This window comes from Lissotriton vulgaris, chromosome 3_1, assembly GCF_964263255.1.
Source record: "Lissotriton vulgaris chromosome 3_1, aLisVul1.2, whole genome shotgun sequence".
NCBI lineage: Eukaryota > Metazoa > Chordata > Amphibia > Caudata > Salamandridae > Lissotriton > Lissotriton vulgaris.
This window is the reverse complement of record NC_141689.1, coordinates 1,134,095,588-1,134,115,600: the sequence shown is the minus strand read 5'-3', so window position 1 is coordinate 1,134,115,600 and position 20,013 is coordinate 1,134,095,588. Positions and strand designations below refer to the sequence as shown.

Sequence of the window (20,013 nt, the reverse complement as noted above, 5' to 3'; positions counted from 1 at the left end):
GAGCCAGTGGTACACCCAAATGATTCATCAGTGACTGAAACGTCAGAGCATTGTGGCAGTCCAATGAATTTGCTGCACCCACAAAAAAGAAGTCATCCAAGTAGTGCGTGACCAACTCATGTCCACTTCGTTGAGTAAAGAACCATTGCAGAAACGTACTAAAGGTTTCAAACAATTCACATGACATAGAGCAACCCATTGGCAGTGCCTTGTCCACGTACCATTTACCAAGGAAATGGATACCCAGAAGACTCCAGTCCTCAGGATGGACTGGAAGCAGTCGAAATGCAGATTTAATACCGCATTTTGCCATTAAAGCAGCAGGGCCTGCAGTTACCACCAGTTGCATAGCCACATCAACCGAAGAGTAAGACACAGAGGCAGCATCATTGTCAATAAAATAATTCACCGACTCACCCTCTGGCCAGGACAAATGCTGGATGAGCCGAAACTGCCCAGGCTCCTTCTTGGGGACCACTCCAATAGGGGACACAATCAAATTCACCAAAGGCAAATCATCAAAAGGACCTGCCATCCTACCCTCACACACTTCCTTGTCCAACTTCGCTTGTACTATAGCAGGATGCTCGCTTGCCGACTTCAAATTCTTAGACCAACGTCTCAAACGAGGACCCTCATAACCCAAACGAAAACCATATTGGAAACCAGATAACAAAAATGACCGCAGCTTCGCGGGCACATAATCCCGCAAAGCGGCAGCCAAATTAACAACATTACCCGGTGTACGAGCCTTTGGGCCCAGCACCGGCTGATGATTTTCCTCCCCTGGGAGCTGGGGGTGGCTGTGGCGCAACATAAGCTCCTGACCCCTGCTGTAAACCCTGTGGACCTCCGGAAGGCCTGGGACCCCAACATCTTGACAAAGGGTGATTTTTTCTGCCACATTGGGAACATTCGTGCCGGAACCTGCAGAATTCTCTATTACACAACCCTTTGTTGAAATCCCAGCACGTGCCTGTATTTGACTGCGTGGTAGAACTGGCTCCCACCCCTCCCCGGGTGGGACGCGCCTGAAAGGGGCGATAAACTAAAGGAAAACCGCTAGCCGTAAAAATAATTCTACCACTAGCAGACGAACCCATGGTATGCTGCCAAAGGTCAGTGTCTAACTCCCCCCATTTGGCCTCCGGGTCCCAAGCCATGCGCGCCCTAAACTCCTCGTCATATTGTGCCCATGCGAAATGATTTCTGGTTATCTGTGCCTTCCGAATCACATCCATATATTTAAATAAGGACACACAGCGCTCAGGAAACTTCTCACAATAGACGCTGGCATATATTAAAAAGGCCGCCGTCCAGTTTTCAATATTTAACGGAACTTTAGGGCGCTTAGCCAACTCATATTCCTCCTCCTTAGAGCCTTCTTTGGCCCGAACCTCCCTGTGCAACAATTTCAGCAGTTCCACATACTCACCATTCCAAATTCGTTCCTTAGTGCTGAGCATTAAATGAGCCCCCAAGGGCTTAGTAATCCCCATATATGGCAATTTTTTAATTTTCAGCTCTTTACTGTGCAAAACATTTTTAGAAGTGCCCAAACCAACTGTGGAAGTACCACTATCCACTTTAGAGCTTGTACCTTTATCCTCATCGTTTGTGCCCACACCTTTGTCTTTCATCATACGACCTTTGTACAATTTACCGTCATTGTTACCAGAGACCAAATCCACACCAATCCCAATAGACACCATTTTTGGTTGCACAGAATGTACCACATTCTCACCTGGGCGTAATAAAGGAGGCTGACTGGACTCCATCCTCCACTCCGTACGAGAACCGTCATCCGCCCTCCGAGGAACCCTCACTGAGGGGCCGAGCACTCGTGGCCTGGACGACTCTGCATGACTCCGCACCACCGGTGCCTGCAACACACTGTGAGAAACATTAGAATGCCCCCCCCCCCCAGACACCACTTCCCGCACTTCGCCCTCCTCAGGGCTTTCCTCGTCATAGTCCAAAATTAATGATTCCTCCAACTCGGAAGGAGCAGGTATAACCACCGTACTCTGAACCTTTTCAACCGTTTGAGAACGACCACGGGCCTTACCAGCCCTCAAACTTGACCTTGGCGGGGAGGCCGACTGTACGCGCCGGTACCCTCCTCCGCTATTACCACTTACAACCTCCTGATCACCTGGAAAAAACAATGCAGAATCACGAAAACCACGAGGCACAAGAGAAGTCGTGCATGACCTGCTCTCATGAAAGGCGCTGGCATCCTTCGCTGAGGCTGGTAAGGTCGCGCTTGACCTGCTTAAACCGCCTATGTTGAAATCCCTCATTGGGGCCATCGAGGTCGTGCTGAACCTGCGTGGGATGGCCACGGCGGGATCCCTCGTTGGTACGGGATGTGCCGCGCCAGGCTCCACCCGCACTTCTCCTTGGCGTGACTGGGCTGCCTGCCGCCCTGCCAAGTCAGCTGCTCCCGGGCGAACTCCAACCTCTAAAGAAAAAGGCCGTACTGATGTGCCGGGTCCCTTACTATATACAACATCAGGAACCGAAGACAAATCACCTACCATACCACCAAAACTCTGACCAGCCTCCCGATAAACCACAGAAGCAACCGCGCCTTTCCTTATTAAGGGAGCGCTTAACCTAGGAGGAGAAGGAGAAGGACCACATACTTCCTCATCAGAACTAACATCCAACAAGGCCTGTATAAAGTCTGAAGCAGGGCCCTGAGCCGTAGTACCCTGAACCCCCGACTCCCCCAAGGCACCCATCGCTCCAACCCTCCTACCCACGTGCAAACCAGGAAACTGAAGCTCACCGGACACAATAGGAAAAAGGACCAACATTACCACAACCTTGCCGAAAAGCGGCGTCTCCGCGCCCCTCCCCCCAAGAAGGGCTCCCAAAGAATGGAACCTCGCAACAGGGTGGCCCGCACCAAGAGAATCCCCAGCAGGAAAAGACCCATCCCCACGCCCGGCACCCTCCAAAACCCCCATCTGCGCCCACTCACCCTCGCCCAGAGAACCACTACAAACCGAAACTACTTCCCCCCTAGTAGAAACAGTAGGGGAAAACAATAAAGGGCTACTTTGATCCGTATCTGCCGTACCACTCACAACAAAACCAGACACATCAGTAATGGCAGGACCAGACGGCAAAGACAAATGCTGCGAGATAGTAGAAGAACACACAATATCATTTGTAAGCGCCACAGGCGCTGTAGATTCGGTCTGACGGATAACCCTCTGGGGAGCGACAACTTCAGACACAATATGTACCTGACCGCCCTGTAACGGCCGCGGCGCCATTGACTCAAAATCCAAAATGGCCTCCGCCCCTCCTCCACTAGTGACGTCAGTAACCGCCACCGCGGGACCGAAGCAGTGCGGCGCGTGCAGCCACGCTGTCTGGAAGCACGACGGCCTCGCAAAACAGAGGCCGCCCTGTCGCGCATAACGACCGTTGATACTTCCCCCGGAACAGTCTGAAATTCACCCTCCAAAAACCCACCACCCACAGAAAGACCCAAAGTACTCGACGGGTCAGAGGACCCTGAGTCACTCCCACGGCGTGACCTCGCACCCGCTCTCCTAGTTCTAGAGCGGCCCCTTTCACTTACACCGTCCTGTCTCCGACGTTTTGGTGAAAAACACGCTGCCACCGCAGCCGACACCCTCGCCGATGCCTCCCGCTGAGGACGTGGAGGCTCGGCCTGCACCCGGTCGCCTATCACCAGGTCCAAACGACCCGCCTCGCTGAGAAGACGGATAGCTTCAAGCACACGATAATCTTCACCAGCCATAATAACAAATAGAAATCACTACAAAAAGTAGAGACTAAAACCTGCAAAAGACTCTGACAAAAACTAGCTAAGGAAACAACCGGCCACCAGGTCACCTAAGCCCAAAATGGTGCCCGAGGAAAGGAGCCCCGCCCATTTATAGGCTGAGCTCCCAATCCAACCAAAAATAGCCCAAAAGAAGCCCAAATGGAAACTGCTAGAAGGAAGGCCCCACCCAGATCTCCCAAACCGCCCGGGGGAGGAGACCTCCCAGGGGTCGGCTGCCCTCCCCCAAGCCCCCCTAGTAGGGGAGCATCTGATGTTGACTGGGAGCTGGTTCCAGGCTTTGACTGTGACGTAGGAGAAGGCTCTTCCACCCACTCTGGTTCTGCAGATGCATGGGGTTTCTGCCAGGGCGAGGTTGGCGGAGGTAAGGTTCCATTTGGGTACGTAGAAGGAGACTCTTTCGTTGAGGTGTTTGGGTTCAATGTTGTGGAGGAATTTGTAGGCATGGGGGAGTAGCTTGAAGGTTACTCTCTTCTCAATGGGGTGCACGTGGAGGTCTCGCAGGTGTTGGGAGATGGGCTCATGTCGTGGGATTTCGAGGACGAGTCTGGCCGCGGTGTTCTGGATGGTCTGGAGTTTGTGTAGCATGGAGTAGTTGATTCCAGTGTAGAGGGTGTTTCCGTAGTCCAGCCTGCTTGTTATGAATGCATGTACAACGGTTTTTCTGGCTTCTGGGGGGATCCATGTGCAGGTCTTGCGGAGGATGCGGAGGGTGTTGAAGCATGTGGAGGCGACGGCGTTGATCTGTCGGGTCATGGTGAGGGAGGAGTTGAGTATAATGCTGAGGTTCTGGGCGTGGTCCGTGAGGGTGGGGGGGTGCTGAGGACGGTGGGCCACCAAGAGTTGTCCCACACAGAGCGGGATGGTCCAAGGACTAGGACTTCTTTCTTTTCTGAGTTGAGTCTCGGACACCTGCTGCTCATCCAAGCTGCGACGTCTTTCATTCCTTCTTGGAAGCCGAGTCTGGTGGTTTTGGGGTCCTTTTGTGAGGCAGAGGATGATCTGTCAGCGTAGGATACAAAACTGAGTCCATGCTGTCTGGCGATGGCAGCAAGGGGGGCCATGTAGATGTTGAATAGCATGGGACTGAGCGATGATCCTTGTGGTACTCTGCAGTTGATCTCTGTGAGTTCGGAGAGGAAAGGTGAGAGTCTGATCCTTTGGGTTCTGCCAGCGAGGAAGGAGCAGAGCCAGTTGAGGGCGATTCCCTGTATTACGGCATTGTGGAGTCTGGCTGTGAGGGTACAGTGGGAGAGGGTGTCGAAGACTGCCCGCTCAGGCTGCCTCTCAGGCTGGCTGCTGTAAGGCATGGGTGGAGTGTTTGGAGAACTATTTCAAAGCTGTTGAGATGCCGGCAGGCCACAAGCGTACCATTCTCCTGCTTCTAGGGGGCACTGGCATCCAAAAAATCTCAAAGAATGTTGTTGAGGCTGGTTCCCTTCAGAACTATACCACCCGGAGGGATGCTATCACAGCGCACTTCGACCCTTATGCCAACCCTGACTACGAAAGGTTCCTTCTGCACTAGGCTCGGTAGCACCAAGACAAATCAGTGGATGTCTTCCATAGTTGGCTGAGGGAGATTGCCAGTACATACACTCTTCCGGATCAGGACGCTGAAGTGCGCCAAGTTTATTCAAATGTGTGCGTCCTCCAAACTTCAAGAATTTATCCACCAAGAGCCCAACAAGTCCATGAGGGACATCCTGACGATGGATCCCTCTAAGGAACTTTCCAACCCTTGTGTGGCCCACATATACCCCAACACATCAACCCTTATCAAAGAAGAGCCCATCAATGCCATCCAAAAAGAGGGGGGGCGGACATCAAAACCAGAGCCCACCAAGCTGTCATCAGGCCCCACTAAACAGGTAGCGCAAGCCCGCACATGTGGCTGGTGTGGTGGGCCATACCCTCATGCTGGAGCCTACCCCGCAAGCTGAAAGACGTGCAGTACATGTGACAAACCAAACCACTTCTCCAAAGTATGCCACTCATCTCAGGGATGACGGCCCAAAGCTCCAAAGAAAGTGGTCCACAAGGTGGAACCACACCTGGACAACCTGTCCAATAGTGACATGGATGGCGATGACGCAACAGTTGTCCACGTAGTGAGAACAATTGACACAGTCAAGGCCACACACCAGATGGCACCCATGTTCTGTGTAGAAGTACAACACCACATTATTTCAGCTCTTATAGACACCAGCCCCTTCATCTATCTAATGGCTGCAGATGTCTACCACAGTCTGCCCGACCCGACTTCACTTCGCCACACAAAAGAGTAGGTGTACGCTTTTGTTAACCGCGCAACACTACAGCTTCATGGAGTGTTCCACGCCTACCTCTTCCATGACTCCACCCACTGGAGAGCGAAAGTGTATGTGTCGCAGGAAGGATCGGGGTTCCTCCTCAGCTGCCGAACAGCCCAAAACCTCAACCTAATACAGTTCGCCTTCAGTGTGCATGCACATGATACTGACCGCCTTCTGCAAGACGTACCTCTATTTGATGGAAGCGATTGCCTGGTAGGGCCAGCCATTCGACTGCACATCAATGAGCCCATCGCCCCTGTGGCACTTAGACATCGCAGAATAGCCTTCCACCTCTGTGACAAAGTTGAGGCTGAACTAAAAGTACTAGAGAGAGTGGGCATTATCGAACGTGTGAGATGCCCGACACCGTGGGTCTCCCTTGTCGTGGTGGTGAAGACGCCCAAATGACAAGATGCAGTCTGCATTTGTGTAGACATGAGGGTCCCTAACCTGGTGATCAAGCAAGAAAGTCATCTCACACCAGCCATAGATTACATCATTAGGGAGCTGTTGGGTTCGCCAAAATGAACCTTCGATCTGGTTACCACCAGATCCCGCTGCACCCTGACTCCTGCCTCATCACCACATTCTTTACACATGCTGGCCTTTGGAGATACACCCAACTAAACTCCCATGATAGGAGAACACTTAATCCGCCTCCATGCATGTGTTTCGGAAGGACAGTGGTTGATACCATTCCCCAACACTCGGCGTGGGAGGACTGCAAAACCCCTGGAACCAATCCGACTCCAGAAGGGCCAGCAATAACAAGTATGCTTCCCAGAAGCAGCAAGCTAAAGAGAGCCCTATCAAAGTAGGAGATCCTGTTTTGGTAAAGGACCACCACCCTGGTGGAAAGTTCAGGCTGCCATTTGAACTGACTCCATGGATGGTCGCAGACATCAAAGGTACGAAAGTAGCGGCCTGGAAGGGCACTGTGTGTGTCACACGGAATGTATCCCAGTCCAAGAAGATTCCTCAGAGGCAGATGGCCATAGCTGCAGGTGGCAACCTACCAGTGGCGGCTCCTCCATGGTGGCGTTTGGGCACCGCCCCCCTGCTTTCTAGCCGTGCGAGAAGGCAGAAACAAATACCATAACAACTACCATTTGTTTCTGCCTTCTCGCACGGCGAGAAGGCAGAAGTTCCTGGTTGAGAGAGTGGGCGGCGTTACTCGAGGGCAGGGGGGAGTGGCTTTCCCACTGTTGTTCATACTGACTGCTTGGGCAGCCTTAGGCCGCCCAAACAGACAGTATTAACAACAGTGGGCAAGCCACTCCCCCCTGCCCTCGAGTAACACCTCCCACTCTCCCTGTTCTCTCTGTATGCTGCAGCATACAGAGAGAAATGACGCAGGTGGGGCAGCTGGCCGCACCAATCACAGAGCTGGCTGCGGTGGAGTGGAGGGAGGCTGCCTGCAGCCTTCCTGATGATGAGCTCAGCCCAGAGGAATTCAAATGCAGTGACAGCGGAGTCGGAAGTCTGGAGTCTCAGTCAGGACTTAAGAGAAGCGCAGCGGGAAGCCAAGGTAAGTTATTTATCCCACCTCCCCCCCATCCACTCCGCCGCAACAACCCCATTTTTATCCCCCTGCCCGTAATGCCGGCCGCGACTGCCTGACCATCTGTTGACTGAAACGGACCCGTTCTGTTTTCTTTATTACAAAAGCCAGTAACATGATTCATATTCGTGTTCAGTAAGGTGCAGCGAGATGCATTAAAGTTGTCAGTAGAGTTGTTGCTTCTGAGGAGTTAAATATGGTACGTTATACACTAAACCAGCCTATCTTCTAATTGTTAAAACCGTAATAATATTTATTTTGTTCTAAAATACCGCTATCTTTTTTTTAAAGTAGAGATTTTTTATCAGGCAATTGCGCAGCCGTGCACTGTCCAAGCTTTTCGAAACCGTAAACACAAGTGTCAATGTGTTTAACAAATCTAGCGAGTGAAGAGTATTAACAATGTTAATAATGTTGTTATTCGGTTGTCCAATTAGAAATATACACCTGTCGATATTTTAAAACAAAATACATTGTTTATAGAAATACAAGTTTAAGGGTTTGTGCAAACACACGTGTATATTTTTTATTTGATCAGTAATTTTTCTTGGAGCAGGAGAGAAATTAAAATGTGTGGGCATCTGTGATGTAAAGAACGGTAACAAGGCAATGCGATGCTAATACCTTTAACTAGCGTCTTTATTTGAAATGTGCTTTCCAGCTGTAAAATTCGGTATCACGTCTCTGCCCCAGTGAATGCGTTGGGATATAACTGCTTCAGAATAACAAAACATCACTAGACGGTTTCGTCGACTCCCATGTGTATAGAATGAGTGGCTGATTGCTGATAGTGCCTCAGTTTGTCGGGCAGCTTCACGGCGCTTTGCTAAAGTGACAAATGGATGGTAAAGCTAGAACAGGAGCAATACGACCATTTCCTTTTACAGGAAAGTAGTAGTACTTTATTACCATACCTTTGCTTGTGGGTTCGGGCGAATAAGGCGCATGTAAAATTTCTGAACTGATGTTATTTACTGGTTACAGCATTAAGTAATTGCACTATTGTTTGTAAATATTATTGATGGAGCTGATACATTCTCATTAGATTATCTGATTAATGTGATGTTATAATGCTTTTGTAACACACTAAAACTGTATATATTTTATTTTTTTAAGCTGTAACAAAATATTTATATAATGAAGCGTTAGTATAGAGTTAAAAATGGCAGGGAAGCCACCTTCAAGGAGAGTGACTGGCAGATATTAAGATTATGATGAAAATTGTCTTAAGTACATAACATTCCCTGAAGTTACTGCGATTGGAAATGCAATCCGTACCCCCTTGATACTGAGCTTCATATATTTTCCCGATATGGGTCTTCTACTGTTTCTTGGAGCCCTACAGCTGTATTTCCCCGTTGTTATTAGGTTCGGTAGACTGATCAGTGGGTACCAGAATACCCGCATCTGTCCATGGCTGCCTTCCACGCCCTCACCGAGAGCGGGAACGCCACCTTCCAGTGCTGGGCGATGTCATGTTTGGCCGGAGTTAACACCAGAAACAAGAGATGCTGTTTATATTGGTTGTCTCCAATCCCCTCCATGCTATGAAGGAGGGGACCTCCCGAGCTAATACCCATTCAAGCAAGAAAGGGTTGTAATGCCATATAGCTCCAAACTGTGTGTAAGAAGGTGCTCTCCTCAGCGTCACAGCGGAGGAACACGTGAGAGGGTAGCACTCCCATCCGCCATAAGCGGTATCTGGTGTGGTAGGCTCAATGTAGATATTAGAGCTGGATCAGGGGATAGTGGGACAATATTGTGGCACCCCGGGGGCTGCCAGGGTCTCAGTCAAGTCATTGCCATTCAGGTCATCAATTCTCCCCCAAATTACCCATAGGGCCAGAAGAGTAGTTTGGATGTGTGTTACTAAGGTCTGTCCTATGTCTCCCAGCAGCAACCTAACCTCTAATAGGTTCAACTCCGGCAGGTCCTCTAGACCCTGAATATAGGGAGACAAGGCATGCCTGAGTTGAAGATATATGTAGAATTGGCTACTATGTAGCTGGTATTCATCTTGCAGGCATTGGAAATACTTCAACGCAGTACCTTGCATAATGTACCCCAATGTAGACAGGCCTATGAGATCACACTCCTGGAACCCCAACAACTGGCCACTTTTTGCAGGACTCTCTCGCTGTACCACCACTCATTGATAATAAGGAGGTGAGAAGCAGCATAGTAAGAATGTACATCTGCCTCTGCAATTCTTCCACAAAAGGTGGATTGTACATAAGTGCAGAAAGCCACACTAATCATGCCACCCCCCAAGGAAGTGAGTGAGGATTGTATTCACTTGTTGGAACCAGGTATCTGGGATGTTGTATGGATAGTTCTGGAGCCTATACAGCAGTCGCTCCAAGGACACCATTTTGAAGATGGTGGACCAACCCAGCAGCGACAAGGGCAGGGGGGTCCATACTTTCACTACTTCTCAGGCTAAAGATAGCAAAGGACCAATGTTGTGCTGCCACGAGATAGCCGGGTCTGAGGAGATGTAGGCCTCTAAATATTGAGAACCCTCAACGGTACACAGACAAAATATTGAGTTTTAAATTTCGATATACAATTATATCGAAGTTTAAATATCGAAGGGACATAATATAGAAGGTAAGTAATATCGACACTTTTAATTTCGATATTAGTATATCGAAGTTTTAAATATCGATGTCAGTAATATCGAAGTAAATAATTTCGATGTTACTAATATCGATTTTTAAATAAATTTAGTGTATATTATATAGTATTTATTATGTTTTATCATGTATTTTTAATGTAATGAAATTAAAAGTTGTGTTTTAGTACTGTAGCGGGCTGTGGGTTTATAGGGGAAAAGGGTGGGAAGTAATTTAATTATGTTAAATTAATTATTAATTAGTGGGAATTATTAATTAATTAATAGAGAATAATATTTAGTTAATTTTAATTAATTGATTAATTGATAAATATGTTCTGTAGCGGGTTATGGGTTTATAGGGGAATAGGGTGGGAAGTAATTTAATTATGTTAACTTAATTATTAATTAGTTTGAAATGTTAATTAATTAATTGAGAATATTTTTTGATTAATTTTAATTAATAGATTAATTGATAAATATGTTCTGTGGCGGGTTATGGTTTTATAGGGGAATAGTGTGGGAAGTAATTTAATTATGGTATAATAATTAATAATTAGTAGGATTTATTAATAAATTAATTGAGATTTTTTAATTTAATTTAAATTAATTGAATAATTGATAAATATGTTCTGTAGTGGGTTATGGGTGTACTGTTGCATTCTCTGGAGTTGGAATAGTAATTGTTACCCCTACGCTATCCAACACTTTCCCTACTGTTGCACTCTCTGGAGTGGGAATAGTAATTTTTACCTCTACGCTATCCAACACTTTCCCTACTGTTGCACTCTCTGGAGTTGGAATAGTAATTGTTACCCCTACGCTATCCAACACTTTCCCTACTGTTGCACTCTCTAGAGTGGGAATAGTAATTTTAACCCCTACGCTATCCAACACTTTCCCTACTGTTGCACTCTCTGGAGTGGGAATAGTAATTGTTACCCCTACGCTATCCAACACTTTTCCTACTGTTGCACTCTCTGGAATGGGAATAGTAATTGTTAACCCTACGCTATCCAACACTTTCCCTACTGTTGCACTCTCTGGAGTGGGAATAGTAATTGTTACCCCTACGCTATCCAACACTTTCCCTACTGTTGCACTCTCTGGAGTGGGAATAGTAATTGTTACCCCTACGCTATCCAACACTTTCCCTACTGTTGCACTTTCTGGAGTTGGAATAGTAATTGTTACCCCTACGCTATCCAACACTTTCCCTACTGTTGCACTCTCTGGAGTGGGAATAGTAATTTTTACCCCTACGCTATCCAACACTTTCCCTACTGTTGCACTCTCTGGAGTTGGAATAGTAATTGTTACCCCTACGCTATCCAACACTTTCCCTAATGTTGCACTCTCTGGAGTGGGAATAGTAATTTTTACCCCTACGCTATCCAACACTTTCCCTACTGTTGCACTCTCTGCACTCTCTGGAGTTGGAATAGTAATTATTACCCCTACGCTATCCAACACTTTCCCTACTGTTGCACTCTCTGGAGTGGGAATAGTAATTTTTACTCCTACGCTATCTAAAATGTATTTTGGTTTTGTATTACTTTTATGTTGTTATTAATTGTTATTCATATGATTATTTAATGTATATAAATGTATTATGTATGTATAAATGTATTAGTAATTTATTATATTATTATATCTATATAGTTTTAATGGAAAAAATATCATGTATTATATATTTATTAATATTCATTTGTATTAAATTATGTATTAATTTTCACTATTATAGTACATTTTTAAATATGTGTTTTACTTTATAAGTATATTTTTGTTAATATTACATAATTATTTTATATTAAAAAACAATATTTTACAAAAAACGATATTTTTGTCATTTTATATATTTTTTTCGATATATTTGTACTTACCTTGTTAGGGATAGGATTCTAATATTTTTGGCATCGATATTTTGGTTCCGATATTTTTGTATATCGATAATTGTGACTTCGATATTTTGTCAGACATTCACCCTCAACAGCCCGGGTTAGTTGCCAGGCCAGTTCTGATATCCCCTGAACACCCGTAGGTACCACAAACTAGGAAAATTATCGACTTTGTCAGGTTTATGTACAGTCCTGAAATCGCCCCAAAAACCCCAAACATCTGCTGAATCAGCGGACAAGAGAATGCTGGATCGGTAAGAAAAAACAGAACGTCATCCACGTATAGGGCAATTCTAACAGATATCTCGGCAATCCTGTCAAACCCGCGTACCAGGGGGTCCAACCTCACCCATGCTGCCAGTGGCCAAAAAGTGCGCAAATAATTGGGTTGACAGCAAACACCCCTGTCTAGTGCTTCTGCGTATCGAATCAGATACTTCACCCACCACGTGGACAGACACTGACAAATCTGGATATAATAAACGGATATAGTCGAGGAATCTTAGGCCTAGGTTGAGGGCTTGCAGAAGGATAAAGAGGTATTTAAAGCCAATAGAGTCAAAGACTTTATCTATGGGGGCTAATAAGAAGGCTTCTGGTTTTGCTAGGTCCAGTGCCATGAGCAGTGTATTATGGACTCGTCTAATATTATGATGGGTCGACCGTCGCAACATAAAGCCGGCCTGATCTAGGTGATCCATGTCAGTTATATGTTAAAGGAGGCAATCGGCCAGAACTTTGCCTAATAGTTTAACTTCAACATTTAATAATGAGATCAGTCAATATGAAGACAGGCCCTCGGGAGGATGACCCGGTTTGTGGAAACCCACTATTTACTCATGTTGCCAATCAGACCAAAGGACTGACGCGTCAACGGCGTCCCGCATTGCCCTCAGCATGTGGGTTCCCAACTGTGGAATGTTGGCCTTCAAGAACTCCCATGGGAACCCATAGATCCAGGAGCTCAGCCCGGGCAGAGACGCGCTAGTGCCCCTGTCAGCTCCTATACCGTGATTGGTTCATCAAGCCACTTACGCACTAATTACTACCCACATTGGGGTGGAATGGTACATAGAAAATCAATAATTTGGTCACAGGTCATCTTGCATAAAGGGTCCCATAATATTTTATAAATGCCTGAGCCACTCCCCGGGGACCAAAACGTAGCTGCCCCCCCGCATCACAGAGCAATGGCGCTGGACTCTATGTGATCTGACATAGGTGGTGAAGCATTTTATGAGACTTGTCGCCCTATCGATATACCTGATTTTGCACCGTCTGCCAAGCCGCCCGAGCCTCATCTAGAAGTAGGTTCTCCAGCTGGGAAAAATGTAGGCTGTGCCGGACCTATCCACCTCCACTGACTGTGTCCTCTAGGGCCTGCAGCTGGTTTTCTAACTCCATCACCTTCTCAGTTGTATGGCGCAGTTTCCCCCGCAAACTAATGTCTACCCCAAAAAAGTGGGCTTCATGGCTTCCTATAAAACCACTCCAGAGGGAGCAATATCCTTGTTAAAAGAGAAGTATTCAGTGAGTGAACGCTGGGTTATTTAAATGCCAGGATGACATATGCTATTGGAACAGGGGTCCGTGGGGAACAGTATGTAACATGAGGGCTGCGGGAGAGTGATCTGACAGTCTGTGCAGCAGAATCATAACCACTGAGACCCGATGGATAGGAGGGCTGGGGAGAAAGAGATAGTCTAAGTGGACCAGTGGACCACAGAGGAGAAGGTATAGCCAGGCTTCATGGGGCGATAGGCCCTTCATGCATCCATCCACCCCAAGGAAGACGTCAGAAGGCGCAACATGGAGTTGCTGGAGCTCTGACTGGGTCTGAGTGTATGCCATCTGTCCTCCCCAAGTGCCATCACTCCAATCCCCCACCACAACTGAAAACTCCACCCAAAGTCATCTGTTCACAAATGCTGGGCACAGAGGAGGGGGGCGTAAACACTGCCTATCACCAGTAACTCCCCATGCAATAGCCTCATCACTAGGGGATGCCTCCAACCCCGGTTCGTCCACACTTTAGTAGGCCTATAGAGAACCCTTCGATGAATAAGAATCACTGTGCTCCTGGAACCCCGAACAAACCCAGAGTGGAAAGCCTAACCAAACCATATCCATGTCAGGCATGGCACTTTCGAATCCATCATGTGAGTACCTTGGAGCAGCAATATGTCCATCTCGAGCCGCTAGCTTGTTGTAATACTGCACCCAGTCTGATTTTGTCCAAGAGACCCCTTAGATTCCATGCCATGGCGCGGACCGTCCTGGCCCCATCACTATATGTACGCTTGGCCATCGCTGTTTAGGGAGGAAACCACGTGGAGCCAGAGTGTCCGGGGGTCATAGTGCATCTGTGTCCGTGCCAGGGGAAAACATAACAACAAACCCCAATAGATAACATAACCCCCTCCACCCCAATACCTCATCAGAACCTGAAGCATCTGTCTCCACGGGGGACCCCCGGAGCCCCAGCAGGAGCCCAGGGGAACCCCAAACCAATGGAGCCCCAAACTTCGAGCACACCTAAACATGTGTCTCCGAAAGCTTCAGAAATGCACTGCCTTGGGGGCAATCAGGCCAGAGGAATTCCACGGAAGTAAAACAGTGCAGAGTCAGGTTCCAGGCGCAGGGCCGAGGCCAGAATCCATCCGGAGCCAACACAGTCATCCAAGTTATTATCCAAGTTATGTATTGTCACCCTGTGGTTGAGTTTGCCAATTAGAGCAAGAACTGTGCCAGCGCTTTGATGTAGACTTTCTTGAACAGCTTCGTCGGTCACTCTGGGAAGAGACAGACTCCAGTGTCGGCAGTGTATGTGGCCGGGGGAGCACTGTTTTGCCAGTCCATTGAAAGACTGCGTCGTTGGTATCGAAGAATAAAGCCTGATGACCCGCAGGCATGCCCTGATATAACAGGAGCCACTGGACTACTGCCTCCTCCCCCCAAAGCCATTCTACACAATTCCCAAAGGGGAAGCTGTCCAATCAGGACTGCTTCCTAATTGTTAGCAGGTTATAGAACCTTTGGGGGGTCAATCACTGTTTAATAGTTTGTGACTGCAATTCCAGGAACAGTGCATTGATACACTTAATTTTAAAAGGTATTAAGAGGGGGAACCCCGTTCCCTATTCAAATAGGCAAGTCCATTATATCCTATGGCACCTGTAATACACCGGGAGGGATATCCATCACGTTTCTGGTGAAGTAAACTCTAAATCAGGCCCTGGGCTAAATATATTATCTCTTTTGGAAAAAAATACTTTTGCTAAGATCTGATTGTGAAAATATCACAGTGTTTTTTTGATGAGATTTTGCACAATTTTTCTGGGATGCTATCAAAGAGATCAACCCTTGCCATTATGCAACTACTCTTTTCACAATTGATTTCTCCACTCACCCCAATTCATGAACTAAAACTGGGGCAGTCAATCACCTTGTCTGCAACTGCTGACGTCTGTCCTTTGCTCCATTTGACTCAGGTGTGTGGTGGGATATATTGGAGAGCGATGCCATGAAAGTGACTTGAACTGGTGGGAGCAACAACATGTGGAGAAAATGGAAAGACGCAACATTACCATTGCTGCCTGCACGGTGACGCTGGCTCTCCTGTTCGGCCTAGGATCCTGCATCATGTACTGCTACAGGTGAAGCTTTAACAAACTGCATGAATAGTTACTGACCGAGCTAGGTAAGCAAATGGCAGATCTACGTGGTCCTGAGGGATCAATTATAAAAGCACTTTCTCCTTGAAATGCAATGCATTCTTTATATGCAAGCAATATATTGTACTGTGAAATTCTTCTAATGATTCTGAGATATATATCCCAAATACTTATCCAGAAAATCATTTAACATCTTCAGCATTTTAAATGTTTGTCCAACCTTAAGCTTTAAGAAATCCGCAACAGCGGAGGTGGCATGTTTGCGAGGATGGGCCTTACTTTATTGTGTTCCTGTTTCAAAAATACTTTGGGCCATATTATACAAGTGCCCTTTGCCTCTGTGCCTGCGCGGTATTACAGACGTGGGCGCAGATACAAAGAAACCATCAGGAGGCAGACTGACAGTGTGCCAACTAAAAGGTGGCATACTGTCAGTGTGCCCCTTGATGGCAGCCTTCTGGATGGGCAAAGGGGGTCCCATGGCTGCCCCAGATATCCCCTTTCAGGCGGGTGTAGTCACCCACTGCATCCGCCTACAAGGGAATCTTTATTCCCCCTTCAAATTGCAGGCGAGTTGCCGCCTGCACTGTGAAAACATGTAGCAGCCTTCACCACAATGCAGCACATTTTCATTGTTTGCGCTAGACGCACCTTTTAAAAGGTGCACCCGGCGCAAACACTGAAAATGCGCCATGTGCATAATACGGGCCTTGGTATACGGGCCTTGGTATATTGTGCTCTCATAATAACTATTTAGAAAGGCCCATTAAGAACCTGTAGTAAAATATTCTCTTTTATCATAATGAACAGAGATCTTTTTAATTGTATGGTTGTTAATAGTGGGTGTAATCATTTAATTTCCAGAGTAAAGCACTTCACTGTAGATTACCTTTGAGGCTTGTTTTCCATGTTCCACCATGCGCCAATAAAGTAGCAGTTGAAGCCGTGCCTCATGTGATAGAGTTAAGGCTTTCCATGGTCAATTTAAGCTATTATCAATATTATTGGATAGTACAGAAATGGTATTTATATAGCGCTTTTCATACCCCTTTTGAGGCCTAAAGAACGTAATTATTTACATGTAGATGTAAATCTAAAAGACTGTCTCTGTCTGCTATATGGTTTGAAATCAAGGTGGTCGAAAAGATAGGGTACGGCACACATTATGCAGTCCAACAAAGGGAGCTCTGGGAGAGGGTTTTATATCAGAATATCAATAACAGGGATACGGTCCAACATAAATATCATGGCCTAAATATTGATCCCTAAAACTTCGCTGCCATGTAGTTAATGATAGAAAATCTACAACCAGTACTACAAACATTTTGTAAACTATACCTAGGCCCCATATTTATGTCGGATATTATTTAGACAATGATACTCGGGTACCTTACCCTGAGACAGCCCCGGCTAGGGTGGACACCATTTCCAGAGAAGTGCAACTTGCTTCTTCTTTTCAACCATGTTGGGCTATGTAAAAATAATGAATATTCACAAAGATATTATTTGGTTCGTGGAGAGGTCTGTAGATGACTGGAAACAAAAACATGGTCCTCTAAACATTTGCTTACAACCTAAACCATGAATATGCCAGCTCTGAGGACTTTCTAGACATTTTAAATACTTCTATTTTAGCTATTACCAACGCCTTTACCTACCGAAGTGCAGCAACACTCAGGTATTTTAACAGTGCTCCAGGGTTCTGTGACAACAATTACAAATCTCACTAGGAACCAGAAAAAACCTGAGTGACCATTGTATGGAATCTGTATCTAGACCATGTAACCACTGGCTAAATTCCATTTGGTGGTAAATCGCGTTTAACTTCTCAATCTGTTTGACTAACCAGAGGATTTAACACACACACACAAATTAATCTAAGGTGGACAGAAGAGGGCCATTTGTCCTGGAGGATATAAGGCCATTGACAATGGAGATCCCACTCACCTCTCAAAGTCCAGTAAAGGAAAGCAATGTATTGTCTTCCTCGTGCACAATAAACGGTATAGAAGGCCAGGAGGATCCCAAGAGTACTGGCAGGTAAATGACTATAGGCCAAAGGATAGGTCTTCATGCTGCCACTTTTAATCCAGGTCAACAAATCTCATTTGTCTCTCCTCCTGGCAAATGGGTATGTAAACATATGCATCCTGTAGATCCAAAGATGTCTGAAATTCTCCTAGAAGTATAAAAGAATGTGCTAGGAGAACTTTTCCCACCAGGTAAATCACACCTAAATAGAGGGCAAACATATTTAGATAAATCCTGAGTAGAATGGTCAGCAGATGATAGTGCTCTACACAGCGGGCTTTCGAGGGCTAACTTTAGTTGGGCGCTTTGACTTTTCTGAGCTCCTTAGTGTTCCGTTTATTATATGACCTGCTGCTATTTATGCATGAACTTCGTTTTTGAAATAACTGTCTTCTGCACTGCTTCATGTTGCAGGGTGCAGAATTAAGTTTTATTGTTTTAAAATAGTTTTTAAAGGCACTGTGTAACTGCTTTTCCCTTTACCTTTCGGGGAGGACCGGGCTTCTGCTTCCCTAGTTCCTGCCTCAAGGGAAGCACCAATATTACTCGTCTCGTTTGGGACATTGGCAAGGTGTGATTTTGCAGGGTTGGTGGTCTAGTTGTTTGGCCTGCCTGCCTCAGCTCTTATTTAATGGGAGCCGTAAGGTGGACGTGCAGCAGACGTGCTGCTGGCTCGCCGAAGGTGTGCCAAAGGTAAGCCCGTTTGTGCCCATCCGCGTCCGGATCGCGCCAGCGCCAGCCATTCTGCCCAAATTTCCAGCTCCCTGAGCATTACTTGATCCAAAGACTGGCTCCTGAATATGAATTAGGATGTCTGCACTGGTAGGGCGTGGCTGGATCTGGGGATGGAGGGATGACAAGTACTGCTGTAGTGCATGCAATTTTAAGCTGAATGTAAGTTTTGGGTGGGATGGAGGAAATATTGCCCCATGAGGTCACCCGACTGCTGATAGTTTGAATATTCAAGCCTGCTTGGTTAACTGTAGGTCCCTTCTGAATCATGCAGATGACATCTGGCTTTCCCTAGTTGTGAATTCCTGAGATCTTATGTTTCTAACTGAAACCTGGTTGAGGGAGGGTTCTACCCTGATCTGATGCTTACTGTTCCCTCCAGTTTTCGGATAGTCTGTGCTAATTTCGGCAGTAATAGGGTGGGTGCCGGTGTTGCAGTTATCCTAAGGAAAGATTAAATCAGCACTGGGAGACTGGGCCCTATTGGGACCATTGGGGCTATGACCTTCTGTGTCAAAATCTCATCATCAACCTCCTTGGCTGGGCTGTTATTATATAGGACTCCAGAGTTCCCATTTGGCCACTTGTTAGAGCTTTGCCATACTATCGCTCAACTTTCTTTACAATATGCTAATCTAACAATTCTTGGAGATTTTAATTTACATGCGGATGATGAAAGCTGCTACCAGGTGACCCAGTTTCTGGAAACACTAGAAGGCCTTAATCTTTCGCAACTGGTTACCGCACCTACCGATACAGCAGGCCATATGCTTGATTTGATTTTTTCAAATAATCCTATTCTTAGAGTGGGGGCTCCTTTGCGTCTGACTTGGTCGGACCACTTTTTGGCACCTTTCACTCTTAGTTTAGAGTCTAGGCCACCAATACTCATGACTAATAAGGCTATGAGGAGAAATTGGAGAAAAGTTACCAAAGAGGCCCGGTGGCCTGCACTCCAAGAAGCTATGCTACAGCTCACAGGTAATCCTGATAGTGATTCTTCCTCCTTTAATTTATGGGTTACAACTGCTTTAGACACAGTCACCCCGCTTAGGCCAGCTACATCTATTAGACCTAAAAGTTTTGGCCCTTGGTTTTCTACTGAACTAAAAACAGAGAAGAGCCTCTATAAGAAACTTAAAGGGTCCTGGAGAAAGGCTTACAATACTGCAGCAAAAGGCCTCTATAAAGAGGCTTTAAAAAAATGTCACAGGCTAAAGTGTAGCAAGATGAGAGAATACTTCAAATTTAAATTAAGAACTAAGATAATTCTACCAAAGAAATATTTAAGATTGTAAAAACCTTTACAAATCCTAGAGCCATAGATAGTACGTTTTCGCCCTCTCCTGCTCTTTGCTCAAG

At 46.4% G+C, this 20,013-nt stretch overlaps 1 protein-coding gene across 1 annotated transcript in view; it reads left to right on the top strand.

Annotated features, from left to right (window-relative positions):
- The window catches only part of EGF (epidermal growth factor), a 529,267-nt gene that overhangs the window by 425,532 nt on the left and 83,722 nt on the right, over positions 1 to 20,013 (top strand). Inside the window, exon 20 of the mRNA XM_086961608.1 lies at positions 15,706 to 15,870. Within this exon, the coding sequence (XP_086817734.1) occupies positions 15,706 to 15,870 (165 nt within the window). The remainder of the gene's footprint in view (positions 1 to 15,705; positions 15,871 to 20,013) is intronic.